Source organism: Eschscholzia californica, unplaced genomic scaffold (assembly GCF_041429995.1).
Source record: "Eschscholzia californica isolate CP2 unplaced genomic scaffold, dmEscCali1.0.p SCAF_5, whole genome shotgun sequence".
Classification (NCBI taxonomy): Eukaryota; Viridiplantae; Streptophyta; class Magnoliopsida; order Ranunculales; family Papaveraceae; genus Eschscholzia; species Eschscholzia californica.
This window is the reverse complement of record NW_028238472.1, coordinates 13,996,918-14,018,727: the sequence shown is the minus strand read 5'-3', so window position 1 is coordinate 14,018,727 and position 21,810 is coordinate 13,996,918. Positions and strand designations below refer to the sequence as shown.

General features: G+C 34.4%; 2 protein-coding genes across 2 annotated transcripts; both read right to left on the bottom strand.

Moving 5' to 3' along the window:
• Window positions 1–860: 860 nt before the first annotated feature.
• LOC147537271 (diacylglycerol kinase 4-like) lies at window positions 861–7,900 on the bottom strand. Its single transcript, XM_086643557.1, has 12 exons — window positions 7,337–7,900; window positions 6,361–6,483; window positions 5,931–6,068; window positions 5,754–5,839; window positions 5,369–5,456; window positions 5,164–5,239; window positions 4,058–4,140; window positions 2,570–2,640; window positions 2,228–2,305; window positions 1,922–2,009; window positions 1,679–1,795; window positions 861–1,250 (listed from the first exon to the last, which is right to left on the bottom strand). Exons 1-12 carry the CDS (start codon window positions 7,664–7,666, stop codon window positions 1,092–1,094), a joined length of 1,437 nt encoding a protein of 478 aa, XP_086499683.1. The 5' UTR covers window positions 7,667–7,900; the 3' UTR covers window positions 861–1,091.
• A 2,069-nt stretch (window positions 7,901–9,969) lies between these two features.
• On the bottom strand, window positions 9,970–12,087 carry LOC147537270 (ATP synthase epsilon chain). Its single transcript, XM_086643574.1, has 2 exons — window positions 11,817–12,087; window positions 9,970–10,277 (listed from the first exon to the last, which is right to left on the bottom strand). The coding sequence occupies exons 1-2, from the start codon at window positions 12,001–12,003 to the stop codon at window positions 10,249–10,251; spliced, it is 216 nt and encodes a 71-aa protein (XP_086499700.1). The 5' UTR covers window positions 12,004–12,087; the 3' UTR covers window positions 9,970–10,248.
• Between the last annotated feature and the right edge of the window lie 9,723 nt (window positions 12,088–21,810).

The window sequence follows — 21,810 nt, the reverse complement described above, 5'->3', positions numbered from 1 at the left end:
AAAAATATTTATATGAAGGGTAGTTAGGGCATTTACATAAAAAAAAGGGTCATATTTGAATTAAAGAAAATAGGGGGTCATAAAGGAAGCTGGTCACAAAGTAGGGGGCTAAATAGGAATTAACTCTTTAAAAATTATAGAAGTCACAATTTCAATTCACGGTGGAAGTGGAATCTATCATTTATTGACTTGTGTGAAGAAGTATAAATAAAGTAAAAATAAAAATGGACTCTCTGCCCCTCAAGATAGCCTTAAGAGTTATATAGCCCTTAAGACGCAAGTTGTCTTTGATGATGGTAGTTATAGAGCTTATTCTTGATGATGGTACTAATAGAGCTTATTCAACTCATGTATTTATTCATAATCGTATAATGATTCATGGAGTTTATTCCAAACAAAAATAGGCCATGGAGGGTGGAGGGCTTTGCATGCAAACCTCTAATACCCTTTTAATTTGTATCTTTGTATTATCTCCATAACATATAATGACTTGTAATGAATCTTGTAGCCCAAGTAACAAAGAAAAAACAGTTTTTTAGGTTCATTTTAAGGTTGAGAGGAATTCCTTTTATAAGACTACTTTTTTTTTTTGATGAAGGATATTTTATAAGACTACTTACCGGGACCAAAACCACATAAGAAGCTGGTTTTTTTGTCAAGCTCTTGTCTTACATGTATAGACGTGCATTGATTCCTCTGAGGGGATTAAGTGCACATAGGAAAATTAAAACCGAGTTTGTTTGTCAACCCAAATCATCCATTCAAGCGAGTCAGACAAAAAACAACATACTGAAATCTGACTCAAGTCAATCATGAACTCAAGTAAAATATCAGATCTGACTTGGACAAAAAAATGCTACTTTTAAGTCAAATATTGTTGCTATAATACAAACTTTTAGTAGTAATGAATGAGTTGAAGTAAGAGATTTCAGTGAGTGATACAAACTCTGTAAATGGACAAGATAAATTGCAAACTCATCGAGAGTTTAAGTATATAACTTTAATTACATGATCAAATCAATCGAATCAGAGACGAATGAGTAAAATATGAATTCATTTGAAACAATCAAGGTTGGAGATGAATTCAACTTTCAATCTCCACTTATCATAAGAGATTGATAAGGAACCCTTTTGATCTCAACAAAAGTAGAAAACTCACTGTTCATTGATTGTTTCCATGGCTCTCCATCCATCTGCATAAAAGCTCCTCTCCATTCTCCCCCTCTTATTTCCAATCTAATTGCCGCTGCCTGCCAAATCCAGTCTACCTCTCAAAATACGAAAAAGAAAAACTCCGTACAAGGTATCTTACTATCTTCATATGGCATTGATACATCAAATGATGAAATAAGCTCATAAATTGCTCTATAAACAACATTACAGATCCTAAAGACCATGAAGGGAGCAATAAAGACCATCACAGTAATCCAAAATTGGAATTTAAGAGAGAATTTCGTCTCAGAATTAGTAAAAGAAATGTGCTTGTTTTCCCTAAAGTTTCACCTTTCACGTAAATCTTACTCAAAGACTGTTCCCATCACCCTGGCTACATACTGTCATCAACTAGTTTTTGAAATTACTAAAAATCATAAGAAGCGATTATGCCATCAAGTCTCTAAGGCTCTAAAGTGACTGCACGATATATGGGGAAATAAATGTTTGAAAGATATCCTGGTACCTGGGCAATGTGTTTAGCAGAGATAAGCTCAACCATTACAAATGAAGCATGCCATCCTTGCTTTAGACCGAAAATTTCGAGCAGACCATCATCAGCCTGGGCCTCGACAAAGCCTCTCTAATGAAACAAAACAATAAAAGCCCGCCCGGGTCTCTTTGAGCCACCCAAGTAATTGGATAATTTTCACTCCCAAAATTGTTTGATATGGTGAAATTGAACTGCAACTAAAAGCGAACCACATACCTTCTCCAAATACTCTGGCTTTAGAATTCCCCATGGATTCCTTCCACTTCCATAGTGATGAAGATTTAGAGCAACAATGGCCCTAACACTAAGTGAGAATAAAGAAAAGGAGTATTAAGATCACTTGCCCAAAGGACAAAAACAATAATTACCTGAATAGGAAGAAAAAGAATAGCATTCGACTCGTACTCAATGCATGTCTCCATTGAAACTCGGAAAGATTAACAAACGACAGACGAGAAATTGCAAAGAGAAACATCGGAAAACTAGAAATTCTCATATCGTCAATAATGGAGCAAAACTTACCCTGAAGGGACTGGAACTTTCTCCCATTCGGAGCTATTGGCTTTCTTAATATGGAGTTGTAGAATGTTCTTGAGGCCCCTGCATGCAACAAATTTGTGATCAACATCAACCAGACAAGATCATCACCCCTAGAACATACGCATGAAATTTTGCTACCCATTAGAATCTTAAACTGAAAGAAGCTTGTGACGCTAAAGCGAGTACCACTAAAATTTTGTCAAAACGTCTGATGGCATCTCTCTGGAAGAGATAGTTTAGAACGATGGCAAGAAATAAGAAACGGAAACTAAAAATGTTAAGTGAAAAGGTTGTATATTTGTATTACGTAGAACGACTACGAACCTTAAACTGGGATCACTCATGCAAGGTGTGCAGAACCACCCTTGGGCGCAGCCATATCCAGAATAAATCAACTGCGAAAAGAGAATATGCCTATATTCAGATCTTGGAAAAATAAATGTTTTGCTCGACTTAAATATGGTTACAAGTAGTTGGTGCCGAACCTACATACAGTAACTCTAAAGCAAAAAAGCAGTTAATATACGACTACCCACTCTAAGGGAAAAATGTTAACTTTTCTCACTGAGTTACGCGACTTAAAATCACATAATAAGGTACAAAAAAAAGAACATACAAGATGTTTGCCTGCGAACAACAGTAATAAATATTAAATTTGTAATGTAAAACATAAACAAACCTCTTAAACTTTGCTAAAATGATTTCTTATTGGTATAAGAAAAAATGTAATTCGAGGATAGAATTAAAGTCTGTCTAACAGGAATACAGGATACCCGTTCTTTTGACTTTTTGAGAGTCGAATATGGGTAGGATCGGTCATTTCAGCGGGTTAATTTGAGATTTCATTAGCGCATCTTCAGCATCTAGCATAGGGTTGTGTTAGGACCAAAAATTCACTCCACATGAATGTGCTTCGCATTTAATGTAACAAATTGGCCCAAAAGTAAAGTAAAAGACATAATAGTAATAAACCAAAAGAAGAGAAGAATATATATATATATATATATATATATATAATATATATATATATGGAGTATATGGTTTTTTGAGCTTCCTCTCAACACTAATTGGTAATTGAGTTTACCTCCTTGGACTTACTATTTTTGGAAAAGTTCTAGGGCCAGTTTGGAGTAAGGGGATAAGAATCATAAATTAAATAATCTATGGACCAAATTTTTAAGAATCATATTCTAGACTAAACTCAACACTAAAGTAAGGTATTACAATTACTAAAATCACATTACCAGATCATTATTCTTGATAGTCATATTTTTTTTTCGCACTATCAACATTGTCTTAGACCATCTCCATTGTCAGACTCAGTCTTAAAATCTTAAGTTCCACCTAGGACTTTAGAGTTTTTTCTTTAACAAACCTTTCCAATGCAAAACTCAATGAGATGATGTGGAAGCATTTATTGATGTCTCAATTACAAACTCTAATTTTAAGTATCTTAAGTATCCTAGTTATCAAATTTAATTTTAAGACCAATAGAAAGTCTTTCTCTCTCAACTACTTACGTGTTAGAGTTTTTTTTTGACTGTTGCATTGGAGAAGGACTTGTGTTAGAGACACTCAATTTAGCCATATAGGAAAGAAATTCTCAACTGAGACTTGACACATAAGTCAATTAGAGTTTTTTTTTTCTTGAGCTTTGCATTGGAGATGCTCTTAGTGTTCCTAACAAAAGTCGTAAGTCCAAGGGATAAACTCAATTATCAATTAGTAGGGGGTATAGTAGAAAGATCCTATATACACATATGTAAAGATCTTTACGGTTGTTATCCCTCTTTGGGGATTATATAGCCAAACCTTATTTGCAATTGGACCTTGCGCAAGGTAAGGTTTTTCATCACGTAACTGGTGGAATCCATAAGCAACCTGCGCATCCATTCCTACGTGACAGCAAATTTGCAAACAAAAATCATCAGTGTGGGTATAAAGAGGCCTTTATTTAAACGATGAATGAAGTGGTAGCATTTCTTATGGCACTGTAATGGTAATATATGGGTCATCACAATGATGATACCTGCCTATGATGAAAAGTGATTCTTTATAGTTTCCAAAAAAAGATCAAAGTTCAAACAAGGAAGAAGAAAAGAAATTCATTGCCGAAGTAGTTGAAAAAGTTTAATACATAGGAAGCTAAAAAAACGAGTTCGATCTGTGAAACTGTTTGTACATCCTGGGAGTCTGTAGTCTTTCAGATAATCACATTTCTTGCACAACTCATTCCCTTAAAGGCCTCGAAAAGTTAAGATCTGGCTCCCCAGATTCAGGCAGACTTTGAGGGTTCCAGCCATACAATGGAAAGCCAGAAGCCATCCCAAACAGTGAATACTATCAGGACTAGGAGCCTCCTTCATTTAGTTTCATGACAGAACTAAGGCAGGATTTACTAAATATTGGAGTTACCTTAGAAGTAGGTCATTCAATAGATAGAAACTCCGCAATTCTTATTCTTTTCAGCCATGATTTGGCACCCAGAGTTTTCACTTTCTTAAGCAATTTATAGACACATAATGCATAACATATTTTATCATCTTCCAATCATGTTAAGTACTAGTAATATTTGCATAGTGTAACTCCTTTGCGAACTCCAAACTAGATTGAGTGGTTTTATTTATAAAACAATCATACAATATATTCTAATCCAGTAGTCATGTTTATATGCAAAAAGTTTTAAATTTCCAAAACAATAAATGAACATGAGTAAAAACAATGTCCACAAAAAGGGGATTTTCTTATGTAATTGTTGTAATACAGTTGTATGACTAGTTTTTGTTTTAGATTTGAAGCAATCATGAAGCGAACAAGTTTAAAAATCATTCACAGGAAAGAATAAGAAAGATTTGTAACACTTATTCAGAAATCAATGCAAGTATAAGAAGCAAAATATTGCAGAATCGTGAACACACCTATGCTATAATAATTGTAAAATACGCCTTCGAAGCAAGTTACTTTGTCAGATATCTTCCCCTCGACTTCCAAATCCTGTAGGGATATAAAAGAAAGAATTTCTAGGCAAGTCAATTTGTTACTTATCTTTAAGGATATCAAAAAGGTTTTAGCCAAAAAAAAAAACAACAAGTCAAACCGAAGTAGAGGTTTGGCTTGCAGAACCTGATCAAGAGAAAGCTCCCCGGTCGGCTGTAGTGAATATGGAAGATCTACAGATTCTCCAGCTGGAATAGAGACCATAACATGCCAACTACATCAAAGAAACTTTCAGTAAAATGGTCTAAAGAAATCATAACCAAATATTATACATATTCGTAATATATATATGTATATAATATACTTGTTTGATAACCAAATACCAATTCTTATTATCGCGACTAAAACACACACTATATCAGAAAGCCAAGCTGTCAGTGTCAGAAAAGGCATTGTATTTGGCAACACAGCTCTCTGCCTGGGAAGAGGCTTGTTATCATCACCTTTTATGCCAGCGTATTCCATGAAAACAAAAACATGATTCAGGGTGAAGTTAAAAGAGAGTAAATACCTATCGAGATTGGAAATTGGACCAGTGACAGCCTTATACAGAGATCTCTTGATGGCTGACTTCCACGCAAAAGGAAACGTCCCTCCCTGAAACCAACATTCAGGACCATGATTTGACAAGATCAAACACCAGTCACCACCAAACAAATTGAAAGGTCCAAGCGTATTACATTCTTACCCATCCAAAACTTCTGGACAAGTCATTGCCTGTACCAAGTGGTATGATTCCGGTTGGAGGGACTGGCTCTCTGTTTTGCTTATAAAGCTCTTGAAGACTTCCTAAAACCCACCCCACGGTACCATCACCACCTGCAACCTGCCAAGAATATCTTAAAGTCTCTTGAACTTAAAAGTAACTTGTGCAAAAGAAAATCTAGGGGATACCCCTATCTACCACACAAAAAAATTCAATATTAGTTATTGTTGACCAGATACAATTGTCCATGCATTTGAGATACCATACCCTGGAAAATTATCGCAAGGTTGGTGTGAGAAGTTCATCTCTTGGTTAGTTTTAGCCATTTATTTTCTTGAAGATATAGGAGATAGTAGAATATGCAAATAAGACAACTGTCTAATTGAGTGAGCGAAGAACTTAGACGGCATACCACAACTCTCATCTTTTGTCGAATCTCCTTTGCACAATCATCTCCTAGATACGCCAAATTTTCCAAGCAAGCCAACCCGTATTGGACAAAATCTGGAGGCTTCACAGCTGAAAGATCAAAAACCTGCATTATATATAATAATAAGGATTTTGAAATGTAAAATACTAAGCAGTAGATCTCGAAATGAACAAAGAGATACATATGTTAAGTTTGTGGTCATCCAACTCAAAACCAATTGGCAATGAGTGGAGAGGACCTAGACGTTATATGTTTGGTTGCTAGATACCCCTTCTCCCATGTGGGACTATTCTCAGAAAACATAAGCCTCCTAAAGAAACCGTGTAATTGGAACTTTACCCGAATTTGATTACCCAACCTTGAAAAGAACTAAAATGCTTTTCCCATTGGATGAAAAGATTATAGTACACCCAACATGACGCAAAAAACTTAATAAAAAACTTAGAGCGACGGCTAAAGCTTTGAACCCATAAATCTCTCTACTAACGAGAAAAACTAAAATAATACTTTTGAATTGGAGGATTAATATTAGTAGCTTAATTGTTCATTTATTATTATCAAATAGCACATTGTGAAGTAAACATTATATCATCAAAACAATGTCATAAATTATGGACTCTCAGAGTTTTACTTAACATTTGAGTATTGTTTCTGGGAAAGAGAAAAACCCTAAATTGAATAACCAACCGTTACGAAAACCTTTCGATCCTCATTCAAACTAAACTCAATGTTGCATATATAAAATTTTCATATATAATAATCCTTGCTCAATGACTATATATATCTATCTCTTTTAATTCAATAAAAAATTCTTTAAAATTTATGAAAATATATATATAGAGAGAGAGAAATTCAAACTCATTTTTATAAACGTTATTATTGAATTGAATGTATAGTAATTTCCAATAATCAATGAAACCATATAAAGAAAATTAGGGCAAAAAGAGAAGAAAAAAACCTGTTCAGAACCCATCAAATCTTGAAGACGTGATTTAAGAACAGGACCATGACGACCACCACTACGAGAATTAACAAAAACAACCATAGGAGCTTCAGGAGTTTCAAAATTTCCATCTTCAGCTGATTGAACACAAACTACACCAACATTTGGATTCTTAATTCGTATTGCTTTAGCCATTGCTATACGAAGATATTCAGGTATTAATATCTTTCTTTTTAAATCTTCTTTATCAATTCGAATACCAGATAAACGATACGTTCTAAATGAATCAACAAATGAGGATCGAGCAGTGAGTCGAGTCGACTCACTTGATCCTGGTGAATCCATTTTTTTTTTCTTCTTTTATAAAAGACCAAAGAATTTTTTTGATTCGACCGGTGATTTCACCGGAGAAATCTCAGGTTTCTCTCAGTCCGGTGAAAGATCGTCGTCGGAATTATCAGCTTTTATTTTTCACATAAAAAAAAAAAAAAAGAGGTAATGGGTTGGACGACCAACGGGTCCTCTCCTCTAAACCATTAATTATGGTTAATGTTAAATTAACACGTTCATTACACGGATGTTAAAAGGAAATCCATTTCGCGCTAAAAACCCTAACACTAAAATAACACTGTTATAACAATTTTACATGCATGGACAATTGGATATTATCTTTAGTAACATTTTGATTATAATAAAATTGGGATATTATGGAGGAATCAGAGTTCCAGATCGGGTACCTTGAATTGTTAATAAGAAATATTAAAATCGTGTAAATAGGGTTTAGTACCCCAGTTGAGGCGAATGGTTGCATTGGTTTGTCAATTGAGTTTCGAATGAGATCGTGAGAGGTTTTCGTGATGTCTTGGTTGTCCCCTTCTATAACTAGGTACTGTATATGTGCAACATGGCTCATGGTATGCCTTTTAGAATAGTTTTAGCTTCACTTTTTTCACTAACTCGAGCTCTGAGAGTGGTTGTTAGCGCTGTAATGAACCTTGCTTCATGGTCATGAATAATGAAACTTGTGTTTATGTTTGTAAAGGGTTGTATGAAGGAGGCATCAACATTCATTTGACCAAAGGGTGGGGTGGAGGTTGCTAGTGAGGTGGAGAAGATCCAGATGGAAGGTCTGGGCACTTGATTTGCTTGATCTTATGTTGTTGGGGAATCCCTCAATCTTCTTAATGATATCTACAGAGTTTTTCTCAATTTGTTGGAAGCAACAGTGCATCTAACTTTCCAAATTTTCCACAGAATAGTTTTTGAGGTGCCAACGACCGGCAGCTGGGCTAGCAGTGTATATAATCTGTAAATCCAAACGTGAAATCCACAATTATTGAACTTGGATTACGAGGGGCATAAATAATGGTCTATGGGATAGTTTGTGTCACTTTTAGGGAGTATACTTAAGATAGTTAATGACAGAAGTCAATAAATGTAGTTGGTTGTTCAAAAAATATTGTGGGGGGTGATTTTAAAATCAAGAAAAATTCATGAAAAACCCAAAATCAGGATCCTAATAGGGAAAAAACATTCAAATATAATAAGAACTATTTTTTTGGCTCCCTGCTTTGTGACCAGCTTCTTTTTTTAATCTCCTATTTTTCTTAAATTCAAATTTGATTCTTTTTCTTAACGTCGTCAGTTAGCTTGAATAGTTATCTTTTTTGTTTCCACAATTGCCCTTCTTATAAAAATGATTTTGTAAATTAAAATTGACCCATTTTTAAATTTGAGTAATTCCCAAAACAATCTAATTATTTTAGAACAAACTAGGTGCCCAAAATGGAATTCATTTAAAAAAAATAAAACACCTCATTTCTCCTCCACATCATCACCTCTCTCCTCCACATCATCTCTCGCCACTTTATCATCTTCTCCGGCTCCGGCGAAGGTAACCGGTAGGCCAAATTTTTCAGCGGCCTTCAAACTTAATTTTTTTTTTTTATTTCTCTCTTCTTTTTTCGCCATCTGAGAACAAGGGTAGTGAATGATGTCGTAGGCTATAGATGCACCAAAGTTAAGAAGTCCTTGTAGTTCTCGAAAGAAGAGAAGGGCTTTTTGTTCTTTTACTTTCTAATTTTTTTACAACCATATTATAGAGATGCCTTCGTGTACATTCGTATGCACGGCCTTAAATAGAAAAAGAGGCAATGCACAAGGATGTACACAAAGCTGTACTACATTTGTGATCTTTTTTTTAATAACGTGTATGATAATGAAAAGACATACAATGCCTAACAACAATAACAAATATGGTGTTGTCTTCATGCCATGAAGATTTTTGAAACAAAAATGATAGAAAGGCTAAGACATACAATGCCTAACAACAATAACAAATATGGTGTTGTCTTCATGCCATGAAGATTTTTGAAACAAAAATGATAGAAAGGCTAAAAACGCATTCCATTTTAAATGGAAATGAAGAGTCCTATTTTGAGTGAGAAGGTCCATTAAAGAAGTGTGAATATTGACCTGAAAATGAAAACCCTGACTCCATTTAAGTCTCAAATACGCTTTGACATAAGCCTTTTCTATCATTTTCTTTTTTTTGAGCGACTGAGAAACACACACGCTCTCCGGCTCTCCCACCAACCGAACCCAAAAATACGACACCTTGAATCATCTCCATGTATTCTCACAACTCGGATCAAAAGCTTATTTTATTCAAAATGTTAACAAGTAGCCATAGGCCCATAGCCAACTTTTCTTAACTTCATAAGACAGAACTGCAACTCAGTTGACGAACCAACTCAATTCATAAAACAAAAGGAAAATTGTCAAGATTTACAGATCAAACTCACAAGAAACAAACTTTATTTGTAAGTTCACAAAAGAACAAATCAACGATATGACAAACCGAAAGCTTCTTCAGAGATGAAAACTGTTCTCCTCCTAGATGTTTCAGTTTCCAGTCGCTCCCGGTTTCATACTTCGGCTGAATCGCTACGGAGGGCTGATGAACAAAATAGTAAAGAGGAGAGATCAATGAAACCGAAAGCAATTTTTTTTATTTAAAATGGAAGAACGATAAAGAAATTGTTCAGATAGGAAAAATAAATATTGCAGAAGAGAAAAAATGAACAATAAATAATGCAGGGAAAAAGTTGAAATTATTCTGATGGAATAACTCAAAAGCCGTGGAATTAGGTCGATTCACTTGATCCCAACAAAAACATACAACCTATGCTAGAAGTCTTCTTTTACAATCTTCGAAGTGTTGGATACACATGTTCAGATTCTACCAGATAATCATAAACTGCGTTTAGTGTGTACTTGCATTAAATCGTATTAGGACCATAAAATGTAACTCTGCAGTCTAGGCTAACATCTTCAAAATAATGCAACAGTGCCAATGATTGACTATAAGTAAAGAAAAAGATCTAAACTAAGGCAAGAATATATATATATATATATATATATATATATATATATCCCTCGCATCCTCGTACTGGTGCCTCCTAATACCAACACACCTACCAATTTTCATGTTAAATACCAAAAAGCTTATAAATTTGTTCAAATATAATGCTACATCCACATTATAAACTGATACACATGCTATCTGACTATTCAAAGAGTTGCTAAAACTTGTGGTTTACATCTATTTCCTAATACCCATTTTCCATTGCAGGAAACTGCAAGATCTCAACACAGGAAACCGCAAGATCTCTCTTTTCTCTAATACCCATTTTCCATTGCCAATTTGTGGTACTTAAGATTCTTATAAGACAACCCTCATTCTTTAGCAAAACAGATCGGTGTCACAGCACGCCAACACCATCTTACTAAATCAAATGACATAAAATTTGACATCTAGTCAGTAGTTTCCAATGTTCGAAACAACTGACAAGGCGTACGCCTTGAGGTGCACCTCGAGACGAGGCGGTCTTGAGGCACCTCGAGGTGTACGTATTTTAGGCCATGAAAAAGACAGATGTGTTTTAGGCTAAGGAGACTTGTTATATTATGGTAGTAAACTTTTAACTGTTATTTTTTATTTGTTTGACAATACTTCAGACTTTATACTATGGTAGTAAAGTAGAAAATCTTGTTATGCTATGTTTTTTATATAATGGATGTCATTGTCTTTCGCAAATCTTTTTCGTATTTTACGCATCGAGGCGAGGCGGTCCTCGCCTTGTGAGAGCAAACTGCCTTGAGGCGTAAAAACGTATTTTAAAACCTGGGTAGTTTCATCCGGGCAAAAGCATCACAAGCTACAAATCAAAACCCAAGAATCCTAGAATGGTGGAGCACATAAAGCAAACCACTTCTTCTAAGGTCGGTCAAATCCGGACTCGTTATCTTGTAAGCTCTGATTATGAGAACTATGACTAATTAGATTTTGATTGATAATAAACAAATAATTAGGTTTTCAGAAAAGAACCCTAAATATTATGAAATCAAATATAGAAATAAACAAAGGGTATGAGAATCAAACAGATCAAAATGAAGGAATTGAAAAGAGATGATGAGGAAGAAAGATGATTACTAGGTTTCTGGGGTTTGCCATCGGCCCATTTGGAGACGGAGAAATGAACTTTCTCACGAGAAAGGGATTCGGTCTTGTGAGGTTCTTTAAGACAATTACGAACAAGAGAAGCACATATGTTGGAGTAGGTTATGTACGTCATTTTTGCTGCTCTCCAGAACGGCACTGCTGCAGTCATCGTCGACATCTCTCTCTCTCTCTACTTTCTCTCTCTACCTTCTATGTCTCTTCTTCGCTTGCTCTGGTTCCGTTTTGAGTTATCCCGGCTTGTGAAACCATTTTAAAGACCCATTATCTGGTTCTCCTCTCCTTCCTGTTCTCACTTTAAAATAGGACTTGGGCGGTGCGCCTTTAAAATTATCCGTTTTGTTTTTCTTAACCCCCACTGTCGGGGACAACTTATACATTGTGAGATTTGACAGGGCCCCCTCATTTTTATTAATAGGGCCCCTCAACGATAATTTACCAAGTGAAATGGTTCGTGGGGAGGTCTTTTAACAAAATTAGGGAGGCCCTATAAAACTTTCATACAGTTTAATATGGTTGTCTTTGATACAACCTATGTCCATGAAAATAAAAGAATTTTTATGGAAATAAGAGGAATTGTATAGAGGGAGATGCTAGAGTGCCCAATTTTTTTGGCATTTTAATGCCCAGCTGATGTGGAATCACTAAAAGACAAACTTTTTTCAAAGTTTGACTATGGTGGGGACCGCTTTTATTTCTAAATGAGGAAATATGTCACCCTCTAAGTACCAATTTCTAAGTCACTCTATCATTTCCCTTCTATAGAAATAGGTATTTTCTTCATTAGTTTTTTTTTTGATATTGGAATTCAAGAGTCATTTCATTTAGATGACATTGATACATCATGAATATAATATGCATTACATTCATGAATTTGGATGAGTATTATAGTCGTCATATTAAAACATCTTGGGCCCTAAAGGTCATATAAAGATCCTTAGGCCATTCTAGGGAGCCTGAAAGCTCATCTATTCTTGGAATTACTTTATTTATTGTTAAATTAAATAGGATAAATCTGGATGATAACTTGCTCAATCTGAACATACGGAGAGCGCTAAGAGATAGATGGATAAATGAAAAAGAACGGACTGTCGTTAGAGGCACTCTTAAATTTTACCTACACAAAAATCCGCAAAAGCATCTTTTACAATATAAAAAAAAGTTAAATAGATGATTTTTTTTTTGTTGCAAGAAGTTAACGAGACTACATATATATATGATTTTGATTTTTTGTGAAAAATTATTAACCCAAGTTGGATCTACTCATGAAGTAAAATATTTGTATCATCAAATTTAAGTGCTCCATTAAAATTCAGATTTAATTCTGTTTTGGACCCCAATTTGTTACCAACTCACAGTTTTGCCCTTAACAAGTGTCCGGCAGTTTGACTTGGCTCCCAAGGGCCAAAAAAACTTTAACATTTTTCGGAACTACCCTTGTGTGATAGTCCCACATCGCTCATGAGAGTGTCTGGAGCCTGGGTTATAGGTGTACGCTCAAGCTTGGTAAGTGGCGAGGTCTTTTGGGGGGACTCGTTGAGTCTTCACCAGGAACAAAACCCTCTACCCGTGTGTGGTGCAAAAAGGGGGGACAATATCGTTAACTGTGTGGAGGCTTGAGGCGTCACAAATGGTATCAGAGTCGAGGACGGCTCTTCGCTGAGGGTGGGGGATTGTGATAGTCCCACATCGCTCACGAGAGTGTTCGGAGCCTGAGCTATAGGTGTACGCTCAAGCTTGGTAAGTGGCGAGGCCTTTTGGGGGGACTCGTGGAGTCTTCACCAAGAACAAAACCCTATACCCGTGTGTGGTGCAAAAAAGGGGGACAATATCGTTAACTGCCTGGAGGCTTGGGGCGTCACACCTTGGGGGCAAATATAGAATTCATTAAAAAAAAGTATAAACATAAACTCCACCCTGTATCTCCCTCTCCCTTCCATCTCATCACCTCTCTCCTCCACTTCATTTCTTTCGCCACCTCATCTTCTTCTCCGACAAAAGTCGTCGGCCGACTATTTTCCGGTTGACGACCTTCAAACATTAAAACAAAACATTCATTTCTCCTTCCTCTCGCTTTATCTTATTCCTCTTTCCCCTCTTCTCTCTTTCTACTACCCCTCTCTCTAACTCACTGTGCGGCGAAGGGAGGATTTCGTTCGTCAGACAACTGGTTTTCAGACGGAGAGAGAGAGAGTAGAGAGAGAAAATAGAAGAAAGAGGAATATGAAGAAGAAAGAGAAAGAATTCGTTTTTTATGTTTGAAGGTCGCCAGGGAAGAAAGTGAAGTGGCGAGAGAAATGAAGTAGAGGAGCAAGGTGATGATATGGAAGAGAGAGGTGCAGTTTGTGTTTTTAACAAATTTGGATTAATTCCATTTTGCCCGCAATGGTGGTTCTGGAAAAGGTGGATTTTTTATACTTTTGGAATTAAAATCAAACTGTCACCCACTTATTTGAGGACCAAAATGATAAATTGATTACAAATTAAGAATCAAAACGAAATTAGTCCTAAAATTAATTAATAAATGGATGAATTTGATATTCTTAGAAGATGGAAAAAAAGCCTTGTTTCCATCTTTATCAACTAATTTTTCTATTGTTGGTAAGTTTTTAAGGATACTCAAAAAGTCTAGAAAAAGTGGCTTACTTTTTCAATCTAGCTTTTGTAGACAAATCATCACCCTCTTTAACTTTCTCTTGAAAAAGAATATCTTCACTAGTGGAGATGACCAAACTTTTCTTGCTCACACATGTGACATGACACTGTATATTTGAATCTCCATCCCCTTTTTGAATCAATTGACCAAAGATATTACTAAAATACCCAAGTATAATTTCACAAGAATATAGTTGTCATCTTCCCTTTTTAATTTAATTTTCAACATTCTCTTGTAATGGAATCTATAGGCATCCTTTGCTTGATTTATGCTTTTCATACCCTAGTTATCTTCAAAAGAAAATCTGACCGACCTCCTTTACTTTAAACCAAAGAAAAGAATTACAAAAAAAATAAAATTTGTTGGCCACATATAATTTTCATACCCAAGTTATTCTATCCTCAACTATTCTGTTTTATATATGAAACAAACATCCTAGATGTGAAGGAAATTGAAAGACAATATTGAAGGTGTGTGAATGCTTATAAGCTTTCATGGATGTCTCATGTTTGAAGGTGTATTACATTAGTGCAAATTCTAATGGGACTTTCATGCATGTTTAGTGTCATGATTTTCCATCAATTGATTACCACTTAGAGATAACATTTTGATTGATTACACTTCTAATAGGAGGACAGACATAAAATGGGTCCCTTTGATGATGAAGGAATGCTTGCCTAAAAACCTAAGGGTCTAAAAGTTTTTTTTTTTTTTGTTGAAAGACCTAAGGGTCTAAAAGTTAATCATGGTTTCTTTCTCTTATATATGAAGATACAAATATATGCTTGGAAACCACTTTTCATAGACATAAAATATAAATATCCATCAAGTTGACCCGGATATTATCTAGTACAGTAATAGATTTTCATTTTATTCAAAAGGTTTTTATGTGGATTACTCTTACCAAAAGTTTACATTTTTCTAAAATTTTAAAATTTATTTGTTTAATAAACTACTACAAAGTATTAAATTGATGTAACTTCTTGAGATGTTGATCAATTTAAAAGTCTATTAGCAAATAATTTCCATAAGAACTTGCAAAATGGGGGTGGTGAAATTTATTCAAGAGAGCAAAAATCTAAGGCCCAAATAATGGTCTAAAATACCAAATCCAGGCCAACAGGGAATAATATCTAAAAAAAACCCAAAACCTGAAATTACTTTCCTATCCTCATAAGACAACTGACCTACCTGTTATATCCCTATCTCATTTCCCGCTCATTTCATTCCAGACGTATTTCGCGACCCAAAAGCACATGCAGCTGTCAGCGAAGGGATGTTTAAACCCACAAAGCTTTTCTCTCTCTTCATTACCACTCTTTCTCACTCAAAACTCTTTCTATCTCTACATTTCTACCTCTGATCCAAGCATCTTTTTCGTCTCCCTCTGCAATCGAACCGTGTTACCGTTTCAAAACATCTTCTTGTCTCCATATGAAGAATTCATCCGTTCGTTAGGTGAAATTTTTGGGATTTGGATTCATAATCTAGGGTTTTGTGTGTAAATCTATGGTTTGTTTTAAATATTTGGGGTTTGATTTTAAACATTTAGGGGTTTGTTGATCATTCTTGGGTGTTTTACTTGATTATTAGAGTGATGAGTGATGTTGTTCGTTAATCATTTTGGGGTTCCTGAAAAAAATTTAAGTTATGTTTAAGACATTTTGGTTCGGTTACAAACATTTAGGGGTTGTTGATGATTTTTTGTTGTTTTACTTAATAAAAAAGCTTTTGTTCTTCATTAACTATTTTGAGGGGTCTGGAAAATTTTTAAGTTATGCTAAAGACATTTTGGGTTCTTTTCAGACATTCAGGGGAATGTTGATGATTATTGGATGTTTTACTTGGTAAAAAACTTTTGTTCTTCGTTTAACATTTTGGGAGTTTTTGGAAACATTTACAGTTATGTTAAAGAAATTTTGGGTTCTGTTTGTAACATTTGCGGTTTTGTTGTAGTTATTTTAGATTCTGTCCCAGACTTTCAAGGGTTTGTTGATGAATTTTAGGTGTTTTACTGGGTAAAAAAACTTTTGTTCTCCGTTTACCATTTTGGGGGTTTTTGAAACATTTTAAAATATGTTGAAAACATTTCAGGTTCTGTTTCAAACATTTATGGTTTTGTTGACGACATTTTGAGTTTTGTTTTAGACATTCAAGGGAATGTTGATGATTTTATAGTGTTTTACTTGGTAAAAAAGCTTTTGTTCTTCTTTTAGCATTTGGGGGGTTTTGGAAACATTTACGGTTATGTTAAAGACATTTTGGATTTTGTTTCAAGCATTTACGGTTTTGGTGTAGTTAATTTGGGTTCTGTCCCAGACATTCAGGAGTTTGTTTATGAATTTTGGGTGTTTTACTGGGTAAAAAAGCTTTTGTTCTTCGTTTAGCATTTTGGAGGTTCTTGAAAACATTTAAAATTATGTTGAAGACATTTAGGGTTTTGTTTCAAACATTTAGGATTTTGTTGACGACATTCTGAGTTATGTTTTAGACATTCAGGGGAATGTTTATGACTTTTGAGTGTTTTACTTGGTAAAAAAGTTTTTGTTCTTCGTTTAGCATTTTAGGTTCTGTTTCAAACATTTATGACTTTGTTGACGACATTTTGGGTTATGTTTCAGACATTGAGGGGAATGTTGATGATTTTTCAGTGTTTTACTTAGTAAAAAGGCTTTTGTTCTTCTTTTAGCATTTTAGGTTATGTTTCAAACATTTATGGTTTTGTTGACGACATTTTTGGTTATGTTTCAAACATTCAGGGGAATGTTGATGATTTTTCAGTGTTTTACTTGGTAAAAAAACATTTTGTTCTTCGTTTAGCATTTTGGTGGTTTTTGGAAACATTTACAGTTATGTTAAAGACATTTTGGATTCTGTTTCAAATATTTACGATTTTGTTGTAGTTATTTTGGGGTTCTGTCCCAGACATTCAGAGGGTTGTTGATGAATTTTGAGTTTTTTTACTGAGTAAAAAAAACTTTTGTTCTTAGTTTAGTATTTTGGGGGGTTTTTGGAAATATTTAAAAATATGTTGTAGCCATTTTGGATTCTGTTTCAAACATTTATAGTTTTGTTGACGACATTTTGGGTTTGATTTCAGACATTCAGGGGAATGTTGATGATTTTTTAGTGTTTTACGTGGTAAAAAAAACTTACAGTTTTGTTGTAGTTATTTTGGAGGGTTTTGAAAACATTTACAGTTATGTTAAAGACATTTTGGGTTCTGTTTCAAATATTTACAGTTTTGTTGTAATTATTTTGGGTTCTGTCTCAAACATTCAGGGGTTTGTTGATGAATTTTGGGTGTTTTACTGGGTAAAAAGCTTTTGTTCTTCGTTTAGCATTTTGCGGGTTCTTGGAAACACTTAAACATATGTTGAAGACATTTTGGGTTTTTTTTCAAATATTTATGGTTTTGCTGACGACACTTTGGCTTCTGTTTTAGACATTCAGGGGAGTGTTGATCATTTTTTAGTGTTTTACTTGGTAAAAACTTTTGTTCTTCTTTTAGCATTTTGGGAGGTTTTGGAAACATTTAAAAGTATGTTGAAGACATTTTGGGTTCTGTTTCAGACATTCAGGGGAATGTTGATTATTGTTGAGTGTTTTACTTGGTAAAAAGCCTTTGTTGTTCGTTTAACATTTTTTTTTTTTGTGGGGGGGGGGGGGGGGGGGGGGGGGGGGTTTGGAAACATTTACAGTTATGTTCAAGACATTTTGGGTTATGTTTCAAACATTTACGGTTTTGTTGTAGTTATTTTGGTTTTTATCCCATACATTCAGGGGTTTGTTTCAGACATTCAGGGGAATGTTAATGATTTTTGAGTGTTCTACTTGTAGAACAAAATTGTGTTATTCGTTTAGCATTTAGGAGATTTTTGAAATATTTAAAGTTATGTCAAAAATATTTTGGGTTCCAATTTAAACATTTACGGTTTTGTTCAGGACATTCTGAAGAATGTCAACTACAATGTTGGGCGTGTTCACAACATTTTCTAATTAAGTTAACAAAAAATTATTTTTTGTTCTTTAAAATATATGAGATGCAGAGACAATAAACAGTTTGTCTCATGAACTAAACAAAATATGAAGAAACAATCAATAATGTTATGGACATTCTTAAGGTGCATTTTTACATTGTTGAGACTCTTTTCGATGAATTAGAGTTAGCCATGTAAGGATCCATTCCCTAAACAACATGAATTAGAATGTTTAGAACAATATATAAAATTCACAGACAAAAAGAAGAGTTTCTAAGACAAATAGGCAACATATGCAAACATTCTAATTAATGTTGGAGACATACGGAAGAATGACAGCTACAATTGGGCTCGACATGATTCACAAACTAGCTTCTTATCATTATTTTGAGAAGTAGCAGGTCTTCTATCCGATTTCATAGATGAAATTCTGCAAGGGGAATCAACAAATAATTATATGCAGTAGGAATATGAAAAAATGCTCGAGACATTAAAACGAATGTTATCAGCATTTGTAAAAATGTTTAGAAGTAGTGGAAAATGACAAAGACATTCTCATTCAGAATGAATCCCGAATATGAAGAGCAAAAATAAACTTTTAACAATTTATAAGTATGCTTCTAACAAAAGAGAAAGTGTTCTCATTATTGAAGAAGTGTCGGTATTTTGAACATAATGCTTCTTGCATTTTATATAATGTTTCAACCACTAATTAAAATGTTTACACAACAATAGAGTATTCGGAACAAAACGAGTAGTTCTAAGAATAATTTCAAAATATGTACGGAGGATACAAAATGTTGCAGAAACAAAAGATTTTGTTTAAAACAATTCAAATAATGTTTACGTAAACATGATTGTGTATGTATGACACCAAAAAACTAAAGCATTGTTAAATGGAAAATCTGGAATATAAATGTGTGAATATTTTTTAAAATGTTGTTTGCATTACGAAGAATGTTTACATAAATTGTAGAGTGTTGTAAACAAAACGAGAAGCTGTACGAAAAATTCTCAAAACTTGTACGGAATAACCAAAATGTTACAGAGACATTCTCACCAAAAAGGATGAACACCATAAAAAAATCTCAAAATCTTCAAGAAATGATGAAAAAATCTCAATATACAAGAGGAAGACAAAGAAATAGAAACATTACCTGAACTTATCTGTAAGGAAGATGAAAAAATCGAGATGTTTAGAGAGACAAGATAAAAACTGAAGAAATATTTTCCACCATTTAAAGATGAAGCTTTTGAAGGTCTACAAACCAAGATAAGGAGGAAATTTTTTAAGATCTACAAATGAAGAAGTTGACGACTGAAGATGATGACTGAAGGTGATGACTGAATATGATGATTGAAGATGATGAAGGACGGTCAAACCAGTTTCGGCATCTTAAGAAACAAAGGAAGATAATGAATGTTTACAAGATTTTTTTTCCAAAACGATCTCTGATTTGTTCTTGAAGAGGGTTTGGGTTTATGTACAGAGAGAGAAAGTTGGAAAAAAATTTAGATAAAGAAAGAGATATGCGTTCCGGATTTTAGAGAGAGAGAGAGGCGGTTTTATAGAGTGAGAGAATGATGGGTGGTTGAGTATATATGTAGGAGGGTAGCAGAGGGGTTATGAAAATATATTACTCCAGGTCTTAGAGATGTGTTTTTGGGAGGGATGGTGCCTAGAGATCCGTATTTGAGTTTGATTTGGAATAATATTTGAGAATTGGATTTTGGATGGGTTATTATTCCGAGCTGGGTTTTATTCTCTATTTGGGTTCAAAATTTGGGTGTTCCATCAAAATTTTCTTTATTCAATGGAAGAGAAAAATAAAGTTTGCATCTATTATACTTTGACAATTTGTTGTTGATATTCATGCAAAGAAAATAAAAAGTTTAAGTGGGGAACTTTGCATAAAGATGGTGGGAAAGAAAGAGTTTTTTTTTTTTTTTTTTTGATGAGAGGGGAAAGAAAGAGTTAATGATGGAAAGGATGAAAATGATGGGTAAAAAGTGGGAGGATGGCTTGGAGAAGAGACTTGATAGTTCATAAATAATGAGGTCATTTTGAGTGTTTAGTGGATGAAAAAGAAATTTGATGGTAAAAGACTAGGTTGTTATAGAGACAAAGCATCTACACATACTAAATAATTTATTTAAGGTAATTCTGAATTTATCCAGGACCTTTTCGTAAAATCATCTTTGTAGTTTAACGTGGGATAACTTTTTATGTAACAATAAGAATTTATTTAAGCTTAACTTTGAAAGGTAAGAAAAAAGATAATTGAATCTTTACCACCTCAAGTATATGAACATTCTTACGCAGGAGAAAATCACCCCATAATGACAATAATAACAGTTTAACGTGGGATTACTTTTTATGTAACAATAAGAACTTGAAAGCTAAAAAAAAATAATTGAATCTTTATCACCTCAAGTATATGAACATTCTTACACAGGAGAAAATCACCCCATAATAACAATGATAACACTTCGTTTGGACATTTTTTAGGTCAACGCCGCCTTATTTATTAAAAAAAATGTGGGTGTCTTCCTTTTGCTCTTACGACCCTCTCTTGGCACCCTCCATAGGTCCTACATTGAGCAGTCTAAGTAGGGTCTAAGGCCCGCTGATTATGACAATCCGAGGGCCAGGGGTGGCCCGTGACCAAAGCCACCAAAGCAGTCGTTTTGGGCTCCAAATAATCAAGGGCCTCATGTTTCATATTTCGCATGTAAGTTTCGAAAAAAGTAATTACATTTTTAAACCAATTTCAAACATAATTTAAGGTGTAACTTGGTGGTAAAGAGTTTAGATCTTGAATAAAAGGGCAGGGGGTTCGATTCTTACACTTTGCATTGTTTAAATTTTATTTAATTTTTCTAATATCTATTGTATGGGGCCCCAGTTTTTAATTTCGCTTTGGGCCCCAATATACTAAGGCCGGCCCTACCGAGGGCACTCAAATTGTTTCGAGTCAATATTATACAAGCGCATATTGAATCAGGTCTAATCTGAGTATCTTCGGACGATTCCAATCCCTAAGTCATGCAAAGTGAGGGAGGATTGAAAAGAAGCGGCATCTAAACAAACAAACCAAAATAAATAAAGAAAAGATTCATTATTACTTCTAAAAGGTCAAACGAATGTTATAATATCCCTTGTTCGTTCATTTATCAAGTTAAGAATTAGACCAAGTAGTATTTTAGTTTTGATTTCTAAATTCTAACTTGATGGTTACTTGTTGAGTCTAACTCACCTAAATTGCTGATTCGAGCGCTTTAAAATCTTCCATATCACCCCAACTAAGGTTAGAATGTTTAGCAACATAAT

Coding starts and splice junctions, on each gene's coding strand:
- LOC147537270 (XM_086643574.1), bottom strand. CDS start 12,003: ATGTCGACGATGACTGCAGCAGTGCCGTTCTGGAGAGCAGCAAAAATG. Junction 10,278..11,816: donor TGGCAAACCCCAGAAACCTA/GTAATCATCTTT, acceptor TTTGTTCATCAG/CCCTCCGTAGCGATTCAGCC.
- LOC147537271 (XM_086643557.1), bottom strand. CDS start 7,666: ATGGATTCACCAGGATCAAGTGAGTCGACTCGACTCACTGCTCGATCC. Junction 5,840..5,930: donor TGTCCAGAAGTTTTGGATGG/GTAAGAATGTAA, acceptor TGTTGGTTTCAG/GGAGGGACGTTTCCTTTTGC. Junction 1,796..1,921: donor AGCCAGAGTATTTGGAGAAG/GTATGTGGTTCG, acceptor TTGTTTCATTAG/AGAGGCTTTGTCGAGGCCCA.